The sequence below is a fragment of the Myotis myotis genome, unplaced genomic scaffold, assembly GCF_014108235.1.
Source record: "Myotis myotis isolate mMyoMyo1 unplaced genomic scaffold, mMyoMyo1.p scaffold_m19_p_16, whole genome shotgun sequence".
NCBI classification, from domain to species: Eukaryota; Metazoa; Chordata; class Mammalia; order Chiroptera; family Vespertilionidae; genus Myotis; species Myotis myotis.
The window spans coordinates 29,797,396-29,821,543 of NW_023416320.1; the positions used below are offsets into that span (position 1 = coordinate 29,797,396).

The following is a 24,148-nucleotide window of genomic DNA, read 5'->3' on the forward strand; positions in this document are numbered from 1 at the left end:
TAGCTCTAACATTGTTTGATTTCATTGTTTATAGAAACCCATCTGCTTATAATTTTTACTTCATTCCAAGAATCTTCTTGCCTTTAGAACAGTGGTAAATAAGAAGTCCTTTTCTAAAGGCTTATGTAATTGTTGCTCTGGTGACTTATCCTATTGCCTTTGAGAAAAAAAAGCCCCACAAACAACAACAACAACCACTTCTCTTTCTGTTACTATGGAAAAGCACATGCACTGAGAAGCTAGCAAATTAATAAGACTCTCTTAAATGCAAATAGTGAATGAAAGCAGGAACCCAGAGAAATAAGCAAAATATTGAAGCCAGCTTTCATCTTGAAGATAGTTGCTAAGCCTGGTGAAATTGAGTTAAAGGCACAGAAGATAGAAGACAAAGCTCATTGTTTACCAGAAGTTGGATGTTTAGCAGAAGTCTTCCTATTAAAGTAAGGACAGAAGAGAATTACAGTGTCAATGTAAGGGGGACATAAAATGATTTCTCTTGTATGTGCCCACCCAGGAGCTGCAAGGATGATACTGAACGGACAGGGGAAACATCTCTTGTGATAATCCACAAACAGAAGCCAGCATTTGTATCAATTTATATCCTGAATGCCAGCATTTATAACAATTTACCCAAATAAGGTGATTTGAAGAACTTTAAGGCAAGTATCATTCTAGATTATAATGGTTTAAGATGCTTGGCAGAAGCAAACAAAAATCATCTTTAGAGGAATTCACTTTCAAATAAAGTCTAATAGAAGTCTCATAAAGTCATAATTAATATCAGCTCTCATTTCAAAAGCAAGAAAGCAATATAGAACAAGGCATTAAAACTAAGAGCCAACAGCAATAACAGAGAGTAGAATCAGACCCCAAAAGACTTCATATATAGGAATTAGCAAATGCTTAAAGGGACAAAAGAGATTAAGTATATAGATAAAAAGCAAGCAAGTAAAAAAGTCAAAACATATTTGAGAAAGAAACCAAATAAAACCAGAAATATAAAAAAATTGAAATGAAAACTTCAATAGATCAGCTTTAGTTTTAGATTAGGTATTGCTGAAAAAAAATTATGAGCTGGTAATTGATTTAAATAAATCTATCAGAATAAATACAGAGGGGCAAGGAAATGCAAAATGTAAAAGCAACAAGTCATAGAGAATAGTATGAGAAAGTCTACAGGATGAGAATGGAGCAAAATCACAAGAGGAAATATATGAAAAACAATAATGCCTGAAAATTTCTTAGAATTGATAGAAAATAGAAATATTTAAATTCAGGATAAATTTAAAGAAACCCACATATATCACAGTAAAACCGAAGGACAACAATGGCAAGAGAAGATCTTAAAACTAGTCAGAGATGAAAGACAGATTACTTTCAAAGGAAAGACAGGAGAATTTTCAAAAGCAGGAATGAAAATCAGGATTCAATGAAGTAACATAATATCTTCATAAAGAGAATCACTATCAATCTAAAGTTCTATATCTGGTGAAAGTACTTTTTAAGGTAGTTATATTCCCAACAGATTCTCATGCGGTAAAATTTTAAAGGGGTAGAGAAAATGATGCCAGGTGAAAAAATATTAAATATGTGAATAAATCTGAAGAAAAAAGACTAAAAATAATAAATAATGTTTTGTGAAGTATATTAAATTATAGAAGTTAATTAAATTATCATTAAACTAAACAACAGCAATAACTGTTCCAGCATGATTCGGAATGAAAGTAAATAAGAAGGGTAAAGATATCAATCAATGTAAGACTTTTATGCATTTGTGTTACAGGGCTAGCTACTAAGTGCACAGAAAAAGTATAAAATTTCCAATATTAAAATGGAAATTATGGAATGAGCAAAATAAAAACAAATGTAAAGAAGGTAAGAAAAAAAAAGAAACATAGGACATATGGGGATAAATAGAAAACAACATACTTAAATGGAGAAATAAACCAAAATATTTAGTACTGATGTTAATGTAAATAAAGTCAGTTTCATTTAAAAGTAAAGATTATCTAACCATATGCTATTTACAAGAGACACATACAAAACTTAAGAATATTTTAAGCAGAAAAGTTGAAAGTAAAAGGATGGAAAAATATAAATTGTGATTCTTAGCCCATAATTTCCTTAAAGAAAATACTGTGCTATAAATATACTTGTAATGCCAGAGACTTTGTGTTTTAAAGTGTCTACTGTATTACAAGTGCTGGATTACAGGCTTAGAACCACAAGCTACTCAAGTTTATATGTCTTTGATGTTTTACTGTATGTCTAGTTTATGACTTTAGGCTGTCAACACAGCTCCATAGCAATCAGAACTGTGGGTAGTATTTATAAGGTGATAATTTGTTTTACTGATATATTTACAGTATTTCTCTGTCAAAACAAACATATTTCATTTAATTGTTCAATTAGATAAATGGGAATTAATATGTAATTGTTTAAGAGAGCATAAAGTGTTAAGAGGGAAGCTTTAAAGGCTTCTTTTGCTACAGTGAGAGTAAATATTCTTTTTTAATTCTCTTGTTAGAAATGACTTAAATGATCATTTTGACTTAATGCTATTTCACATTTAAATGGAGCTATTTCAATAGAACACTCCACATAAATCCTGCTCACATATACAGGGGAAAATCCCAGTTTAATATTTAACTGTGATGAAGAATGCTTGAACATTTTTGTCAGAGGACTGTTTTTAGCCATTTAATAAATATAAGTTGATTAAATGGTAAGGAGGATTTTGCATTAGAATAAAGGTGAAGAACAGTATGTAACCTTGGAATGGGAGGGTGGGTATTCTTGAGATGGAAAATACACGTAAACTAAACATGAGCTTAGAAATATTTCTATAAACAAAAAGCCATTTTTGATGAAGGCTTTCTTGAAAAATCTATCCCTAAGCCTTCACACATCACTAATTCAAGAATATACCACTATAGAATACAGGTTCTACCATAAAATACTATACAATCATTAATAGTGAGCTACAAATTATTTTGAGAGGTTGATGTTAGTGGTTGGATATAGGTTACTCACTGGCAAACTCTCACACCAGCTTGGAAGCTCATAACATACAAATTCATGTCTCAGCAAAATGATAAGATATGGACCTTATGGGCCAATAGAAAATGGCAGAATCTATGAATGTAATTCCAGGAATTTCTGGTTTCTACTCAGATGTCTACTAATTTAGGTTGAAGAGTGTGGAAAGTGTTATGTAAATAAGAATAATCCTGCATAAACTTTACTGTCAAAAGATGCTACTAATTTTACACCAATTTTCTGAAATTCTAGCAATGAATACTTAAAAATATATAGCCCAGATGTATAAATAATCTTTGCTATGATATATATATATATATATATATATATATATATATATATATATATATCTTCACCAAAAGATTTTTTACTGACTTTAGAGAGAGAGAGGGAGAGAGAGAGACAGAGAAATATCGACGTGAGAAAGAAACTATTTGTTGCCTTCTGTATGTACCCTGGCCTTTTGGTATACAGGACAATACTATAACCAACTGAGCCAGTCAGCCAGAGTGAGTAGAATATATTGTATTTTTCCCTTGAAGTAGAGTACATATCACCTATATTTAAGAATTTAACTTGAATTATTCATGCATAATCTAACATTTAAATAACTGGCCCCAAATTCTTAATGTCCAAATATTCATTGGCTGTTGAATACCATCAGAATGACACACATTTTCTTAAGAAAATTATGTGAGAATTTGATATAGAAAACAGTTGGGATGTGGGCTCTGGATTGCTTGGTTTGTTTATCAAAGGTGGGCTTACTGGAGCATCATTCACCACCTCTAGGAATTAGAGCATCTCTAGGAATTAGAGCACCACCTCTAGGAATTAGAGCTTACTGGAGCATCATTCACCACCTCTAAAAATGCCAGACCAGTAGGAATACCAAAAATAATAAAATGTAGCCAATATAGCAGCATTGTATTTGTTATCAGGCTAAATAAATCTATGAGTCACTATTTATCTGGATTTTTAAAAATTAGTTTACATTAACCATATACAGTAGATCAGAATCCCACAGCGCTGCCTTTGGTAACATGTTGACAAGTTTCATTTCCCAAAAGCAAAATTCTTGCAAAAGTGAAAAGAAATCTAAGGGCTGACACAAGTGACAACTCATTAGTAATATTTTAAAAAGAGAAGGAACTGGAAGTACACATATAAATGTGAGTGTTTTTCATAGTAATTAGGCACAAGAGTCCTCACTTGGACAAATCCTAAAGATGCTTGCCTGAGAAGGAAGACAATAAAGAGATCATTTTGGTTTTTGAATGAGAATGCACTTGCTTTTGGTGAAGTCATTTGAAAAAGCTGCCTTGAATTCTGCCATCTGAGGACATTTAAAGACACACCTTCCTATACAGATAACTTAATGTGACAAAGGCAGATAGGCAGATAGTCAAACAAACTTAGTGGCGTGGGACTAATAATAGGTAAGCAATGAATTGCCCAGCTTTTCCTTTGGAAGGGGGTCATTAATTTCCTTGCCCCTTACATTCCTCATCCTCAATATGAAATGATTGGGTCAGATGATCTCAACAGTTTTATCTATTAAACACACACACATACACCACCACCACCACCATCTTTGTCTTCTTAAAATAAAATGGTGAAATTGAAATTGACTTTTTTGAATGAGTGGCAAATTCAGCTTACTCACTGTGAAGACCCTGTATTTTGTGGGTGCAACTTATTTTTATGCATTAATACATGAAAATTGAAAGGATTTATTAGGGGCTTAAAAATGTAATTGGACAAGGTGATTCAATTCACTCAGTTTATAACCTCATGCTTCATAATAAAAGTACGTCCCCCATCAATGTTTCTTAAGTTGGATGACATAAACTTGCACCCACTACAGGTCAAGGAAGGATCCAAGGAAAACCTTTTCAGGCAACAAGCATTTCCTATAGGTCCTATAAATAATGTAGTCCTACCTTAGACGACTCATCGCCTTCATCTTCATGTACTGAACTGGATGGGGAAGGAGTTGCAGACTTGCTTCCAGGTGGAGATGGTGAGTTGTGGGGGACACTGCTTCCTCCCATATTCAACCCAAGCTGAGCACTCAGCTGGGACTGGTTGATGGTGGTCAGCTGGCCATGCTGCATCATTCCTGGCTGCTGCCGGATGTCTGCAGGCTGACCCCTGGGTCTCATGGCTGCCATCTGAGGATGGGAGCTATATTGAGCTCCTTCTGGGTTCCGTATATCTTGCATCTACAAGAAAATGGATAGGAATAATTTTCACAAACATGTTTCTGAGTAAATTAAAAAAAATATTCCTTAGACTTTAAAAATTCTGTAAGATGTCCTGCTGAACTATACACATTTCCATCCCCTCCCCCACCCCTCTAACAGTATGTATCGCCCTAAAGGTGCTGTTACCATAGAATTTGAGAGTTCAATCAACATCACAGTTCATTACCAAAGAGCCTATTAATGATATTTATAGTCCTTATTTGCTAATGAAACGTAAACATCATTATAAATATTTATAGTATAAGTTTCAAAATATTGATGCTTATTAGAGTGTCAGCACTATATAATTATTAGTGATTACAGCATTCACAGCAATTCATGAAATCCTTTTTTTATTGTGATTATTTAAGAAAGGTCTGGGAGTTAAGCATGCTGTTGTTCTCAGTTTAATTCTATACAGCTAGTGTTGGCCAAAATGATCTACTAACTTCCAGACTAAGAACGCTCCCAGATTGGTATTAACCAATTGATTAACTGACTATTGAAATGATTTGACAACACAGTCACATTTGAAAGTGATTCTCTAAAGTTGCAAGGTCACCATATTAATCCATTATGCTATCTGGGTCACTGCTTTTTAGCCTTAATGAGACTCACTCTTGTAATTCAAGCAATGAATTTTGTTTCTGCAAGGCTTAGAATTAAAAGCATTGGAGGATGAAGCTCTTAACGTATCCAGAGATCAAATGTGTGGTATAAGAGGAGTATAGTGGATTTCATTGAACATTTCTCTGGCATTTTCAAACTTATGGGGAATGATGGGGAATATTTCATGGTGCTTATAGAAGCAGCTCAGTTTTTTCATTCTGAGGGACGTTGGAGATTTTATGCAGTTCTTGCTTTATACGACAAGAGAGAGAATAAAAGAAAAAATGGGAAAAAAGAAAAGCAATGAAGGGATGTGGTTAAAGTTATATTTTGGAACTGATAAATAAAATGAATAATGTTATCTTTCTCGGTTTCATTAAAAAAAAAAAAATTCCACATGGTGTCAGAATGCCTAGTAATTACCTGTCTGCAAATGTTATCATGACAAGGAAATATTGTAAAAGTTAATTAAATAACTTAGTCACAGATTTTTTTTCCTTTTGGTAATAAAATCATTTTCTACTAATGCTCTCCAGTCATTTTACCAACTTAGTTGTTTCCACCTGAAACTGACGCTGTGATGGAAGAGGTACCTGCCTGTGGTAGGTTTACCGTCTTCACCATGAGGTCTCTTATTAGTCAGTATCACCCCTTCAGACCTTTCCAGCTCTTACTCTGCTTCATCTTCAGACTCAGTCCTAGATATTCTAGAGCAGTGGTTCTCAACCTTCCTAATGCCTCGACCCTTTAATACAGTTCCTCATGTTGTGGTGATCCCCAATTTCATTGTTACAAATTGAACATAATTAAAGACTAGTGATTAATCACAAAAACAATATGTAATTATATATGTGTTTTCCGATGGTCTTAGGAGACCCCTGTGAAAGGGTCGTTCGACCCCCAAAGGGTCGCGACCCACAGGTTGAGAACCGCTGTTCTAGAATCTGATTCTTCTTGGTGAGGGCTTAGGATGGCCCATGGTTTTGTACCTGCTCATTTTCTGGTCCAAATCAGCACCTCCCCTCATGCCCCATAATTTAAACTATATTCCTCCAATCCTTCAAAAGTAGCTCATAGTTGTCTTTTTTATGAAGTCCCTCATTAAGTAGTCATTACTATTCAATGATACATATTAGAGCTTCAGAGATCCTTAGTGACATTTTTTTCATCTATGGAAGAGAATTATTAGGAGGAGGCTATAGTACTGGCTTGTCGAATGTCTGTAGAATTAAAAGAAATAGGTAGATAGATAAATAAGAATGAATAAAGCCCAGAGAAGTTAAGTTACTTCCCCAAGCCACAGAATTGGAGTTAAAATCAAGATCGCTCGATTTCAGTCTTTGATATTTCCTACAGTATTAAGCAGCTGATTCAACATTTTATGTTTCCCACAGAGAGAGTTATAGTTAACTAAAAATAATCAAAAACACCTTGTCAAATGTTATCTGCCTAAATTGATTGTTTTTATCTGGTCCATTCATGTTGCCTCCACTCACATTTACTAAAATAGTTTTTCTTCCTTCTTAGCTGTCCCCAAATTCTATAATCTGACCTTTCATATGAAATGATACTAGCTTCTACAGATATTCTTAAAGTTGTATCACTGTCATAGGGTACCATGAAAATCAGAACTGACTCTTGAAAATGCACAGAAGAGGTAGTATATACTATACTCTCTCAAGTCCTGAGTCCTATTGTATTTTTTCTTAGATTCTATTTAGAACAACTCTCTCACTGTGAGCCCAGAGTAATGGATGCATATATGGGTACTCTCCTATACATGGCAGCCCCTCTCTCAACCCAACAAAGCACTCACATGCATGTTCAAACATACATGTTTGTAGGAGAATACATTTTCATAGTCTTGTAAATTAAAAACGTTTACTAACAAAAACATTTTAACTAAATTATCTTTCCAAAAGTATTTAGCTAACTGATATCACGATTTCTCCTTCACATAAATCTCAGGTTAAAAGCATGAACAGTTTGTAACTTATCTGTTTGGACCTTGCTTCTTAATCTCACTCTTTCAGAAATATCATTGTTTTCAACATGATACTGCAAAGTATGATTTTTAAGTTAACTTATATATAGTTTCCAGATTCATGACTACAACCAAGGGTCCTCAAAAGTCTAAAAAGATCTCACCTTATATCACCTATCTCTCTCATCAGTTTTTAATCTTTTTGATTGTTTGCTCATGTTAATTAGTCTTGAGGGTAGATCACTGACTGCTAAAATTTGTGTTCCCACCTTTGGACTATTGGTAGAAGGGGGTGGTGCATGGCAAAAGAGGGGTAAAGAATCAATTTAGGTAGGGACAGTGAAGTACTCAACAGGGAACCTCTTTTTCAACAGACTCATCAGTAGTTGAAAATATCTTATCACCAATGGTGTTAGGCCAGGCAGACAAACAGCAGTTTTAACACCAAATCAAAGGACAATTTTTTCTGTTTAGAGGGTAGGGAGCACAAATTAGAAAGCATACTCCTCTCCTAGGTCTCTGATGCACTTAGAAATAGATCTTAACACCCATGGTGACATTTGGAAATTAGGAGGAGTATTTTTATTTTTTAAACTACAAAAATTAATGGAGAGGAAAGAGAGATAGGAACATCAATGATGGGAAAGAATCATGGCTTGGCTGCCTCCTGCATGCCCCACACTGGGGATGGAGCCCACCATCCGGGCATATGCCCTGACCAGGAATTGAACCGTGACCTCCTGGTTCACAGGTTGATGCTCAACCACTGAGCCATGCTGGCCGGGCTGGAGTATTTTTATTTCATCTTGCTTTCATAAGAGTCAGTTCAGTATCAGTCACTGCCTAATAGATAATATGGGGAAAATATGGATGGAATCTGATTACTTACTGACAATTAGCTCATGAATGAAAGCAAATGTTTTGATTACTGGCTTCCTTCTAGAAACATATTGATTTAATTACAGGTCTTAATGTCAAATACACAACCTCAACTTGTAAAGTATTATTTCCAATATTTTTAACTTATTGTGAATAATTCACTATGTCATGCTTATGACAACTGCTGCATTCTCGGATTCTTCATGACTCCTCTATTGACTTCTTCCTACAACTTCCCACCACCCCTAAATGATTCCCTAACATTCTGTTACTCATTCACATTTCTTCCACCCAGCTAAGATTCATCATGATTTTGTTAATGGGGAACGTTTTACACTGAAATGTACAGTTCTGACCAAAACTCCAGGTCTAACTTTTCAATTGCCTGTTAGACATCACTACTTGGACATCACCTCTGCTAGAAACATGAACGATGTTTTCTTTCTCAAACCTATTTTGTACAATGTGTCCAATTTCTGTTGATGACACCTTCATTAGCCATGTCACCTCTATGCAAATGTTCTAGTAACTTTTGATTCTTTCCTTTCCTTTCAAACTCTTCTGAGTTCCATTGAGTCTACTCTAAAATATCCCTCCCATCAGCCCTTTCATTCCCACACCCATTCATGTATTTCAGGCCTTTTTTATCTCTCCACTTACAATAGTACTTGACTAAAAAGCATCTCTTCACATCCACCCTGAAGGGTACTGCAAAATTAATCTTCATGAGCTATAGACTCAAAAACGTCCCAATGATATCTGCTTACCAAATTAAGTCTAATCTCTGGCATGCCATTGAAGATTCCAAATAAACCTTATTGCCTATACCTGTTCTTCACACACTGTATTGTTCAGCCAAACCCAATTAATTGCAATTCTTTGCCTATGTCTCTCCCCCTTGAACATGTGTCTTTGTCTATGCTGTTCTCTTAGCATGCATTTTCTGAGCATCTGCTGTCTGAAGTTTTAAAAAGCAGTTTAAGAAATCTCACTTTGCTCAGCGATTTGTGGTTTGCACAGTGTTTTTACTTATTGAGCTTTGTAATTCCCCTTTGAGGCAGCCCTTAGGAATGACTGTTTTGCACAAGTTTATTGAGGATGGGAGAGGTTAAATGTTCTCAGATCTTTCTACCAACAGAGATTAAAGTAGAAATGAAATATGATCATTTTATTTTACATATGTGTTTTCTTTTTTACAATACTTTTATATCCAATCCCTAAGTATATTTTAAAGTCAAGTTCAAAAATCAGCTCATCTCCAAAGCTTTAAGAACCTTTCTACTCTGAGCTGGGAAGCATTTCTTTATGGGACACCACTTTTAAATTTCTTAGTCTATAGTGTATGTACTTTCTAGAGAGTAATCTTGATCAGTACACAACTAATTTAAATTAGATATTTCAAGTATTCAAAATTATTTGCTGAGTCATTATATAAATGAAGAAATAAGTACTACAAGTATGAACTTACTATAACCGGTTTGATGATTTTTCTTTTTTTTCTGTGACCTTGATCTAGCATTATTCACAAGATGAAAAAATTTGAATGATGTCTATTTCCCTTTATGACAGAAACCTCAAGCTATAACCTCCTTGACACTCATTATACTTTTCTCCTGAGGGACAGGCCTCCATTATTTAGCTGTCTAGCCAAGAAGCTAGCTAACAGAGGGCATTTCCTACCTTCCTTTGTAGCTTTGTATGGCCATCTGACCAAGTTTTGACTAATAAAATGTAAGTGCAAGTGTTGTGTGGTACTTCTGAGAAGTCTTCCTAAAGGGAAAGATTCACTTTGTTCTGTTCTTTTCTGCTGGCAAAAAGGTGTGATTAGAGCTTGGGAAAACATTTTGGACCCGAGTGTCTATTATGGAGCTGTTATCACCGTAATGACTAGTTATTAATATTAATAAAGAAAAGAAAGCAAAGGGGAGTCGGATATTGTTGGGCATATTCAGCTGGAAACAGAGGCCTGTCTGCTTCACTAGGAACCTACAGCTTCACACTCACTCCAGGGACTGGACCATCGGCCCACCAAGGATGAACCCCACTCCTTTCCATCCTTGATCAGGGGTGGACAGGGGCAGAGCAGGGAAAGATGAGGACATGCTCAGTAAGGACAAAATGGCACAGGGGGAGGTGCTGAACCACAGAGGTCTGCGAGTCTAACCTGGGAGAAAGATCATTGCTGGGTGGGGGGAAAGGGTGAATCCACTGCAAATGTATGAAATCTTGAAAAGTTAGTTGGCTAAGCGCCTGGTAGTTATCCCAGAAGACAAAGGATCGATCTCTCTCTCTCTCTCTCTCTCTCTCTCTCTCTCTCTCTCTCTCTCTCTCTTCTCTCCTGCACCCTCCATCGCCATGTAGTCTTAGCAGCCGCATGGCCCAAGGGTGTGCAGATTCCACATGCAGGATGCTGGGCTGGAGTGCACTTTAATATGGAGCAGAAACTACGGCCGTGGCCTTGATGCTGGCTGTACTGAAGACAAGACCGGGCTTCTTCCATGGCAAGACGGGCAGATGTGGGACATTAGAAACCCAGGGGTTTATTTCCACATTCATAAATACTTCTCACCCTTTCCTGTGAGCCTCAGGAAATTCTTTTCCTGGCAACATCGCAAGAAATCCACTTCCACCGATAACAGAGCAACCAAGGCTGGGACAATCTACTTACTATGGGAGTCTTTAATGTGAAGGGGAAGTAAATGCTTATCCTTTTTAGAATCACCGTCATTTTGAGTTTTCTGTTATATGCAGCTGAGCCTACTTTAACTGATATACCCTAACAGATTATAAACTCAAAAAAGCAGGGGTAGAATGTATTTTGTTGACCATTGTAGCCCTAGTATCTAGCACAGATCTTAGCCCATTGTAGGTACTAAACACACATTTCTTTTTTTTAGAATGCTTTTTATTTTATTTTATTTTTTTTTGAGAGAGAGAGAGAGAGAGAGAGAGAGAGAGAGAGAGATCCATGAGAGAGAAACAGTGATCAGCTGCCTCTTGCATGTCCCCTTCTGGGGATCGAGCCCACAATCTGGGCATGTGCCCTGACCTGGAATCGAACCAGCAACCTCCTGGTGCGTGGGATGTTGTTCAGCCAACTGAGCCACACCTGCCAGGGCTAAGCACAGCGGTTCTCAACCTGTGGGTCGCGACCCCTTTGGGGGTCGAAGGACCCTTTCACAGGGGTCGCCTAAGACCATCGGAAAACACATATATAATTACATATTGTTTTTTTTTGATTAATCACTATGCTTTAATTATGTTCAATTTGTAACAATGACACTGGGGGTAGGGGAGGCCAGGGGATTGTTAAGGGCGGGGAAAAAAAAGGAGACATATGTAATAAATTTGTAACAATGAAAATACATCCTGCATATCAGATATGTACATTATGATTCATAACAGTAGCAAAATTACAGTGATGAAGTAGCAACGAAAATAATTTTATGGTTGGGGGTCACCACAACATGAGGAACTGTATTAAAGGGTTGCGGCATTAGGAAGGTTGAGAACCACTGGCTAAGCACATATTTCCTGAGTTACACTAAATAGATGTATAAGCCAGGTACAATGAGGGTTGGTGACGCTGGCTTCACATACACAGTATTATAAATCCTTGATCTCTTGGGAACTACATTTGCTACATTCCCAGGACTCTAATGTCTCAAAGGTCCTTTCTAATATGTGTATTTCTCATGTTGTTCATTTTGAGGCCAGTGAGGTTCATTTTTCTCTCAGCATAAAGTACTGCATAGCAATGGCATTTTAGTTTCAAATGGCTCTTAATATGTATCTTCCCATCGGAGAAACTCAATCCATTAAAAATAGGTGCTAGATTTTACTGTTTGTTTTTTAGTCAGAACTATTTCCTTAGCTTTTATAGCTTTCTATTGAGGACTAATATTGTTCTATAATTATGGGAACTAAAAAATGTCAATTAAAATAATGGAGGAAGATTATGATGATAAAGAGAAGATTTCATTTGTTTCTTCAAAACCTTGTTCCAATTAATAGAAAGCAAGAGCTCAATTAAAATCAATTAGGAAACCAAAGCAGATATCATATATTCTCCCTCATGACCTGGCTTGTAATTCATGGCTTGATGCTAACACCATGTTCCTTTCTCCTCTTGCCCAATTACCTACAGTGATAAAAACTGCAGGTGGAGGACAGCCCTCATGTGAGAAACTCCAGGCACCCTGATACATGTTTCAGCCTGAGTTTGCCCTTATTTTCCTTGGATTTTCTTGGAAAAGGAAAAAACAATACCCAGGTTGCTCATCTTGGATTATTTTTTTAAAATGAGCAACATATTGGTGTCACTGTAATAACAACAACAACAAAATATATTCTTGGAGCAACACCAGTTGTATTAGTGACTACAGAGTGTTAAAACTGTGCCCTTGAATGGCACCAGCACCGAAGACCTGCATTTCAGTGTTTAAAGCTGTGCATTTCACAATCTTTCCAGAGTCTGCTTTCTTTTTTCAAATATCAGCATCCTTCCCGGTCTAACATGCGAGCCTTGAAAGCTATCATTATCTCTGCCTCTAGCAGACAATCCATATCAAAACAGTTGTACACATAAAACCCTAACGACATCTTGGCTCGCTGTGATCCAGCTGTTTGAGTGAACAGCAGTTGGTGAACAGAGCCTGGAACACGGGGAGGCCTGAGGCCTATTTGCTAATGTGGCTCACCAGCTGCTGCTTTCTGTGGTCTTTGCAGGCAAGGCCTGGAAGTCTGCCAGTTGCAGCAGGAACAGGAGAACGCAAGGAATCTCTGAAGCCCTTCCATTTACCCCTGTCTGTCAGCCTTTGACACCCTTTGCTGTTGAGTGCTTTCCCCAGGGCTGGAAGGAGACCCTGCAGGCTTAGGCGGAGACAAGTGCTCATACTCCCTTCCTTTCATACCCACCATCAAACACTAGCCGTCCTTAGCATCTAAATAAAGCCTTCTGAACCTGGCTTTTGCATGATTAATCAGGCCAGGAAGGCTAAGCAGATCCATTTTTCTTAGGAACAATGCACTCTAAGAGGCTATGAGAAGAATGTAAATGTTGATATTATTTAATTCCCTAATTTGATTGCATATTTTTGCCAGGAATTCAATTAATATGTAAATGTATATACCAGAACAAATGTGTGGGTAAATTTAATAATCAAATTTTATTTATTATTTTTCTAAAGGCATTTTCCAAGAGCAAGCTAAATTATCTGTTGTCCCAACAAATTAAATTGTTCCTACGTGACCTTCTTGTGTGACCTATTTATTATTTAAAAAAATGTGTACTTTAAATAAACTTTAACATTTTTGCTATTAGACTTCGGACATTGAAGACTGATAATGTCAAAAGAGAGGAAATCTGGAAAATACACTTGCAAAGCACATGCCATATTTTGAAAGACTGGGAAAAAAGAGGTTCAAAAGAAAGACTGGACATTTTTATGAAAATGTGTGTGTTTTTTAAAAATTCAATATTGGGTCAGGATAACTTGATTTCAACTCTAAAGTTCCAAAAACAACATTAGTTTTGATTTTAACATTTTGGATCTACTTTTCTCCCAAAGGACAATGTGAACATGTAGAGCTCAGATTTCTTTACAATACTCTAAAATGGACTACTTGTAGTTTGTAGTTAGTCATTATAAAACCAGTTATCACAGGAAAGCAAAACTCTGGAGCACAATTCATTAGATGCTTGTCAAATGAGAGGACATAGCACTCTCTAGAACCACCTTCTCTGGAGAAGATTAATACCACCTCAAAATCAAACCCTTATTCTCACCGAAACCTCCACAATGCCTGGCCATCCTCCTCCTTCAAACTGTGGCCTCGCCTCGCCTTACTAAAGAGACTTGATGTGTTAGAGGAAAATAGAATTGAGAGTTTTAAACCTCATGCTAAAAATTATACTGGCCATAGATCATCTGACCAGTTTTTAATTTTAAAACTCCCAGGGATGAACCAAAGATCAGACACTGACTGTCAGACAGCCACAGAGGGAGTGAGGAAAGCCCACCTCTCCATGTCCTCAGTGTCCTTGCCGGGTGCTGGCTCACATCCACTAGAAAGAGGTATCTTAGTTGCCCCCGTGTGTGCATCTGTATTCATTTTTATAAATATAATGCAAAAGCAACTTTATGCCATTCTATTTGATTTCTTTCTCTTCCTTTTTCTAGATCGGAGGTGTTGTCTTATAGTGGAGGGAACCCTGCTCATGACATCATCAGGTTGGCTCTCTTTCTAACAAGTTGTCTAACTTTTTCAACCTCTGTAATAGTGGCAATAAGTTTTTAATAACAGATATTTATTAAGCGCCTACTATGTGCTAGGCACTGCTCTAGGTACCAGGTAAACCATAGTGACCAAGCACACTGGAATCCCTGCTCTTATGCAACTCACTGTCTAGTGGGGAGAAATAGGTAATATGATAAATAAGTATTTGATGTAGTTTGGTTGTGATAAGCTTTAAGGAGATAAATATGAGAGAAATGCACTGATCTAAATGCTTGCTTTATATTATGATTGTAAGGATTAACTGGGATAATGAAGATATTTTGTCAAATGTAAACTTATTTGTGTGGTGGTTGCTCATATCCATTACCTTTTGTGGAAGATTCTGATGTTTATCACTTTTTAAAATATGCTTTTTATTGATTTCAGAGGGGAAAGGAAAGGGAGAGAGAGATAGAAACATCAATGATAAGAGAGAATCATTGATCTGCTGCCTCCTGCACGCTCCTTCCTGGGGATCAAGCATGAAATCTAGGCATGTGCCCTGGGAATCTAACCATGACCTCCTGGTTCATGGGTGGATGCCTGGCATTTTTATCATCCTTGAGTCTCTTTTTATGACTAGTTCTAGTTCACAATGAGCCTTGGAAAAAGTTGCAACCAAGTATTCTGGTAGCCAAAGCTTGTGTTAGCGGAGACCTTTCCTGGAGTAAGCTGGACAGCTTATGTCACAGAGCACAGGGTTTTATTGTGGGAAAGTAGATTTAGATCAGATAAATGTTGAACTTATAACCTGGATTTTAATAGCTCCCTGATCAAGGTTAATAGGCTAACTGATAGATACAAAGTTCAAGAAATTTAATGCATTTAATGCATTCCAGTTCATAGTACACCATTCTCTTCTATCAACTCTGTACATATAATCTCTCCTTTGGATCATGATGAAGGCCAGGAGGTTCTGGGTATAGGTATGCCCTTTAGTCACACAGTAGGAAAGATGTTTTTGACTCACATCGAGGCACATGCCAACACTATTTGTGGCCTACTGTTATTGATACACTATCAACATCCATATTTCCAAACTTAACACTGGGCTTCTCTGTGCTCTTGAAAGGGTCCCTCTGCTCAGATCACATAAAGGAAACACCACAATGTGCAACAGGCAAGCTTGACAATGAGGATCTCGCAAAATTCCAGTTAATGGCAGGGCATGAAGGCTCATGGATTAAAAGCTCTGCCTTATTTAAAAAGGTTTGGGGGACCAGATGGTCTACCTCAGGGGTGGGCGAACTTTTTGACTCGAGGGCCACAATGGGTTCTTAAACTGGACCGGAGGGCCGGAACAAAAGCATGGATGGAGTGTTTGTGTGAACTAATATAAATTCAAAGTAAACATCATTACATAAAAGGGTACGGTCTTTTTTTTTTTTTTAGTTTTTATTCATTTTAAACGGGCTGGATCCGGCCCGCGGGCCGTAGTTTGCCCACGGCTGGTCTACCCTGTGGTTCCGAAAACATTCGAATTAGTAGTTCCTACAAAACTGTACACCTCTGGAAACAGGAGTGTCTGAGTCTGCTTTGGCTCTACTTGTGATTGGAGTCAACAAAGTGCCCTCCCCCACACTTTTTTGTATAAATTGAGTCTTTTGTTTCTGTACTACAAAGTGTAGGCAGTGCTTTGCTCATGGGGCTATAATCTTATATTAAAGTATATTCCAACATGCTGATGTCTGTTCACATCTCCTCTACTTTGATGTGCCCAGGGAAGGGATTGAATAATGTGCCTTATTTTCAGAACACTTTCAAAAGAGTGTGTGCATTGACACAAAAAGAATGGATTGTAAGGATAGGTGATAAGAAAATTGGGAAATGCTCTAAGACATGCCCTACGGGAGTTTTGGTTTACCTATGAGAACTAGCTCTGTGTAGTTATAGCATGACAAGTCAGCTGAAAGGATTCTCTATACTATATGTAAACCTGAAAATTTAACTGAATCCCCTCCTTTCCACTGCCATGCTAACGGGATGTTAGTAAAAGTGGAGATGTCAAGTGGAATATTGACTTCTCAACATCAGTTCAGAAAAGTGATTTTTGAGTTCATTTCGAGGCTCTTAAATCATTAGATACACATGACATTCACTTACAAGTACAGTTCAAGAAGCAAAATTAAAGCCTTATATTCTGCTTCGGCCAGATAGCTCCCTTATGCAGACTATTTGTATGCTCCTAACTTATTGGGACTTGAAAAAAAGTACAATTTTAAATTACTATTTTATTATGGAAATCTTTCAATAATCCTTTTAATAATATATTATAAAATGTTAAAATAGCGTGAAACTAAGATAGGAAAAGGCTGGAAATCATCTTCTATTGAGTATAGTATTAATAACTTGGGTAAAATCAGTCTAGGAAAATTACAATGTCTTTTAGTTCCTTTAAAGTATCTGACTCTGTAAGTGACCTTAAGCTTCTTTAAAACAATTAAAAAATTTAAATATTTGTCTGCCAAAACTTTATAGCATGTTAGATAATGAGATGAAAGTCGTTTTATACAGTTTCTATATTTCTGGGTATTTGTAATTTAGTCAATATTAACATTATTCACTCATTTATGCTTTTATACACTTTGAGTCATATAAGGTCAAGGTCTCAAAACTAATCATAAGAACTACTGACTGCTATTCATGTTAATATAATAACCATTTCTTTAAAACAACTGCCAATAAATTTCATTATAAAAAGTTATTAAAAGGGTTAAAAACCTATTAAATGTCAAAGACTTGCCTGACTCAAACTTCTAATAAAGAAAGAGAATAGGTTTTCTTTTTGAATTATTTAAATCTTTACTGACTGTGCACTGAACCATGAAATTAGAAAAGTGTTATTAGAAGTGTTCTCTGGTTTTTATAAAAGTTGGAGCCCGAATGTATCACGCCATAGTCTTTAACCAGACTGGTTATAGCAGTAGGTTTTTAATCCCAAATTCATGGCTTCTGCTGATATAAAGGGCCTAATTAAAACTCTATCCTGTAACTTGGTGATAATAAAATTATTATTACAGAAGCACACATGTTCGTTTAGAATATGTGAGCTACATGCTCTAATTTTAATTTGGACAAATAGCTTAGATTTTTTTTTGATCTTTCAATGTCCATTAACATTAGACCCACTTAACCAATAATTAGGTTTTAATATAGGTTCTTTTTAAAACTAAAATTAAGAATTTGAAATAATCTGTCACTTATAGGTTAAACATCTACCTGATATATGTTAAAATTTGACAATTATTGTCTAAAACGTTTTAAAAGATCTTAATTCTGTATGATTATAACCCTAGGTGATGATGACATAAAATAAGTTTTGGTATCAGTGATAAAAAATAGCAAATATCCTTTACATTGTAAACCTGTTTCTCCAGGAAAGTATACTTATTTACAACCAATTTGAACTGGGCTTTACCTAACGAATAGGTAATTATCCATGGGTTAGTCAGTGTCCTCCACTGCGCAGTGCTAGCTAGTCTTTGTTAATTGTGCTCTTACATTGTCTTTTAATATTATCTAATACTTCTTGGCCCCAACTTATATATCGAGCACAGTACTAAGAAGTTTATATGTATTGCCCTACTCAACCCTCATAACAACCAGGTGAGATTGTTAGAACCAAAGGCCCAGAGAGGGGATTCTTCCGTTATTTAATTTGTGGGTCTGCAGGAATTTGTCACAGGTTGCTGGACCTCGAAGCCCATATCATAACAAGAGCACCCGTGCCATGGACCCTGTGTATGATCTGATGTTTTCAGATGTTCCTTTAACACAGGGTGGTTGGAAAAGCTGACTTGGGAAGATGCAGCTGGAACCTAGAATGACTGAATTGTGTGCACTGATATCTTGGGAAGGAAATTCAATTAGAAATATTTTCCTGAACACTTACTCAGTGCCTAGTATTATGAAAGGTCCTAAAGGAAAGAAAGATAAGATTGTCCCTGTGCTTGACGAGCTCACAGTGTAGGGAGACATACTACAACACAAGTCAGAGGGGATTAATTCCTGTAACCAAAAATACATTGCTATGGAGGACGGAGTGTGACTTCCGAGCAGGGGACTAATGAGTGACAGAGGGGACTGAAATGTGTAAATAATGCTGCAACAAGGAGTCTGTCTGCATTGCACTGAAATTGCAATGAGCATCTCTGAGGATTAAGAATGCTTTCTAACACAGCAAGGCATTTGAAAAATGGAATAAGTATAATTTAACTCTGAAGGCAATTTGATTGACACTAGACACACTGATTATCGGATGGTCACTATACCTGTTATGTTTTCATAAAAGTAATGATTTGTCTAAGGTAATGTGAAATAAAATTGAACATAAAATCACTGTGTGACTCTCCCACTAAAGTAATTAATGATTTTAGACCTAAATATTCAATACATAATCAAATCATATTTTTAAAAATTGTGACGTAGAGCAATCTGATCGTTGGACTTCTGCTGGGAATTAGTAATCTGATCTTCAAATGTTTTATTTTCTGCATCTCAGGATGGTTAGAGGTACAGTCTCTGGTTTCAAGACTATATGTTAGAATGTATTCTGAAGCATCAAGTTGTTCTCACTGAAAGAAGCCAATAAAATGCACTAACATTTCATGCTGTATTATCAGGAAGACCATTTTATCAGTCCCCAAAAGTTTTAAAAATAACTTGGGCTCCTTCATTAGATAATAAAAAAAAAAATCATGGTCATACTAATAGTAGCGATTTTAATCTGGAACTTTACAACGTTCATTTCATTAACTAAAAATGTTGCTACATAAATTATGCTTTCATGAGCCACTGACTTAAACATTTTGATTAAAACCTTTCTTTGTATTTCCCCACTTGTCAACCGGTGCCATTCATTTGTTAGTGAAACTTTTTCCAGAGGAAAAAAGAAAACAGAACATCTGCAAGAGAAGATGGGGAGGCATGTCTCACTGTGGGTGTAGCTTGAAGTCTGTTCTTAGAATACCTTGCCAACCTTTCTCCTCCAGTTAAACACCCAGTTCCAAATGAAATGTAATAAATATTCTTTCTATAGTGAACCTTGAATTATTTCAAGAACATGGTTTTCCTCCGGGTAGTCACTTTGCAGTGTGGTGGCTGTGCGATGCGGACTAACTGCTGGTCTGTGAACCCACTCTCCCTAGCGAATGCATTTCTGATCTTTAAAATGCTACGTGACAAGAAGAAAAGTAAAGTACCAGTCAGCTGAGAAGTTTGCTTGGTTGGACTCATTAATAGAGATTTTAATCTGCCAGGGGAATTTATTTTTAAATTTATTATTTTATTACTTTAATCCATAAATGTTAATAATAGCACTGACCTTTTTTTTTTTTTTTAACAAAAAGAACTACTATCACCTTAGGTAAAGCCTTAAAGCCTATTTAGAGGCTAAATCCATATACTAACAGAGCTATTTAAATACTAAAATCCTGAATTGTAAAAGCGTTTACTTGCATTTACTTATACAGAGATTGGTGCCTGAGAAGTGACATATTCATTAAGCATTGGTTCAAAAGGAAAGCCCACCAGGAGCAGGGTTCTGGACACTGGAGATGACGAATTATTTTAGAATTTGCATAATTTCTAAGCTGATGAACCACAAACATTTCAATGCCACCACAATAGAAATGGGAGCACCATTTATTACTAAAATTTAACTGTAACAACGGACCCCTAGCTGTTATATTAGAATTTACTTTTAAATACACAAACATTTGTGCTTTCTATACTTTTCTTAAGCAATGCCATGAGACAATCTTAACTTAGGTATGTTTTTCCCAAATGATAGCTGGCATCCATCAAAGTAAATTAATTGGCAGAATGACAATTTAAGATAGAATAAGAATCTTTTTCACTGGTCAGTTACATACATTCATTCATACTTGTAAATCCGCTGTCCCCTTATTTCCTAATGCTAAAATAATTTAAATAGCAATGCCAGATTGAGTGGCTTTTAAAAGAATGTTAAATATATGTGCTACTGCAAGGCAAGATATTTCTTGCAAGTTATGAAAAATGCACTTTGCTCATGGGTAAAATGTAGTTTAATGATATAGAAATAAGTTCATGGTTCCTCTGTATTGTATTTACAATTTTGTGTTGAAAACATATTTAATATCTCTAGCATAATTATATGACCACAAGATGACAACTCCAATAAATAGAAAAAAATCTCAATTACATTGATCAACTAAAGAGAGAAAAAACTCCACCATTAACGTTTAGAGCCTATTATAAGGGAACAAGAAAAAGATATCTACCCTGCAGTTTTTAAAATTAAAACCATCTAATCATTTTTCTGCATCTACATTCATAAAAGCGAATAGAATTTTCCAGTTACAACTTATTTTCTGAAGAAGAAAATGCTCTTGGAAAAGAGAGAGTCAGAATCTTTTTAAAAAGTGCATTACAGTTTTATTTCCCCTTTCACAGTGTTAGGGGATTTTAGGATATCTATATCTATCTATCTATCTATCTATCTATCTATCTATCTATCTATCTATCTATATTAATTTTCCCTCTTTTTTAATGAAACAGGGCAATAGTTTTTTGGGGCTTATGTCTCTTGCCACTCTCACCCCCAAAACATTTATTGGATGTTACTAGGTGTGACAAACACACAGGTGCTGGCCAGGATTTGGAGGGGGTTGGGGACAGAGGAACAGGATGGTCGGGGTTGGGGTTGGAGGAACTAAAAGGGAGGGGTCAAGATGAACAAGGCTCGCCCCTTCCCTGGCTCAAGAGCCGCCTTCTCAGAGACACTTGCCCTGACAAGTCTGCAAGAGACCTGTCCTTCGCATCCAGGCATCTTCTTTACGGCACAATCACAATCTAGAATTGGGCTCTGCAAACTTTAACATTCACAGGAGTCCCTGGGGCTCTTCCTAAAGTGTGATTCTGATCCAGGGAGTCTTGGGCGGAGCCTGCGATTCAGCATTTCTAGCAAGCTCTCAGGTAGTGGCAATGGGGCTGGTACATGAACCCAAGCTTGAGTGACCAGGCACCAATCAGCGTGTCTCTCGATGGTTTGGTTCTGAAGAACTAAGGTCAGAGAGAATTATGCCATAGTAATTCAATTGCAGATTCATCTGGTAAAGTGCCAAGCTTTCCCAGGAGAGTTTTGTCTATTGTGGTAGATTCTTCTGCTAATTATCATGCCAGGAGATTGTGGTATGGAATTACCAACTGACAATAGGCAATTTGATCTGGCTTTTCTGTAGGCTGGACTGATGATAAAGTTTTTTTCCTTCCAGGTTATTATTAATTAACAGGGTATAAGGAATGGAGGGGCCCCCATCCACCAAACTAGTCAGAATTCATTGGTTAATGTGAAAATAAACTATGATTCTTTGCCTTCAAAAATTTTCAAATTCTAGAGTAAAATCTTTCTAAAGTACATAATTAGTTATTAAAATTTCTTAACATGTTAATAACAGGGCTGAACTAAATGAAAATAAAATCACAACTAAATAAAATTTGTGGGATGCAGTAAAAGCAGTGCTCAGAGGGAAATTTATACCATTAAATGTATATATTAGAAAAGAAAAAAAAGTCTAAAATCAATAACCTAAGCTTTTATCTCAGAAACTAGAGAAAGAAGAGCAATTTAATTCTGAATGCCCACTGATTTTCAAGGTCAGATGTTATATGGAGAGGCACCCCTATAACATCTGAGCTTGAAAATCAGTGGGGATTCTGTCTGCCAGGGCGGGACAAGAGTCTGCTAGACACACAGGAACTCTCTTAAAGGGCAAGCACTCAAAATCTCATTCCCAGCCACTCACATTAGGCTCTGGCAAAAGGAGGATGGAGTAGACTAAAGTCATGTGAGGAAAGATTGGGTTTGTGGCTCTGGGGAGATAGCTGAAGGGACAGTCACTAGGATATGTGAGCCATGTTCTTTTCCTCAGTGCAGATGCCCTCTTTCTTGGGTAGAGCACTCCTTTCCCTACTGCATCAGCCTGCATGGATGCAATAGCCCCACCTCCTAGACTCCTTGTGGACCTACTCTGAGGGTTCGTGCCCTGCTGAGGAGTCAGCTGCCTGGCACCGGGTGTAGGGGTCTGGCCAGACTTAGGGGTGTTAGTAACTAAGTTGCGTGGGTTTGTGGTTGGGGCCATTCCCTCCACTTTCCCTTGAACCTGGCAGGCACCTCCCCCTCACATGACATGGTGACATGATTGTCTATGGAGCAAATCCCAAAGAATCAACAACAACAATAAAAACAAACACTTGGAATTAATAATCAAGTAGAGTATGGGTATGCAGGATATAATGCTTTCTTGTATATACCAGTAGTGAAAAATTAGAATTTAAAATTAAAAAAAGATGCCATTTACAGTAGCATTCCAAAAATGAAATATTTAGACCTGAATATAACAAAACATATACAGGTTTTATACACACAAACTACAAAACACTGATGATCTAAATAAATTGGGAGACTTCTGGAAGATTCAATATTGTTAAGATGCCAGTTCTTCTCAACTTGATCTATAGGTTTAATTCAATCCCAATCAAATCTCAACAAGTTACTTCACAGATATCGACAAAGTGGTTTGAAGTTTATATGGAAAGGCAAAGAAGCTAGAATGACTAACAGTACTGAAGAAGAAAAAAGTTTGAGAACTCACACTTCCTGATTTCAAGACTTATTATAAAGCTACTGTAATAAAGACAGCAGCATATTGGCAAAGGAATAGACACATGGATCAATGAAACAGAATCAAGAGCCCAGAAATAGATCCACACAAATATAACCACTGATCTTTGGCAAAAGAACAAGGCAATTCAATGGAGAAATATAGTCTTTTCAACAAATGATGCTGGAACAATTGGACATCCATATATAAAAGAAAAAATATGCAAGATCTGTTATTTTAGTACTAGTGGGACTGTAAAATGATACACCTATTTTGGAAGACAACTTGACAGTTTTTTCACAAAACATAAAATTTAATGATGAAACTCATAGGTATTTATCTAAATCTTGTGAAAACTTATGTCTAACCAAGAACCTGCACAGAAATGTTTATAGCCAATTTATTCAGAAACATCAAAAAGTCCTTCAATAGGTGAGTGGATAAACAAACTCTAATACCATTCAGTG

General features: G+C 36.5%; 1 protein-coding gene across 1 annotated transcript in view; it reads right to left on the reverse strand.

Moving 5' to 3' along the window:
• Positions 1-24,148, reverse strand: part of TOX (thymocyte selection associated high mobility group box) — a 301,773-nt gene that overhangs the window by 46,163 nt on the left and 231,462 nt on the right. The window contains exon 4 of the mRNA XM_036338318.1: positions 4,983-5,264. Within this exon, the coding sequence (XP_036194211.1) occupies positions 4,983-5,264 (282 nt within the window). The remainder of the gene's footprint in view (positions 1-4,982; positions 5,265-24,148) is intronic.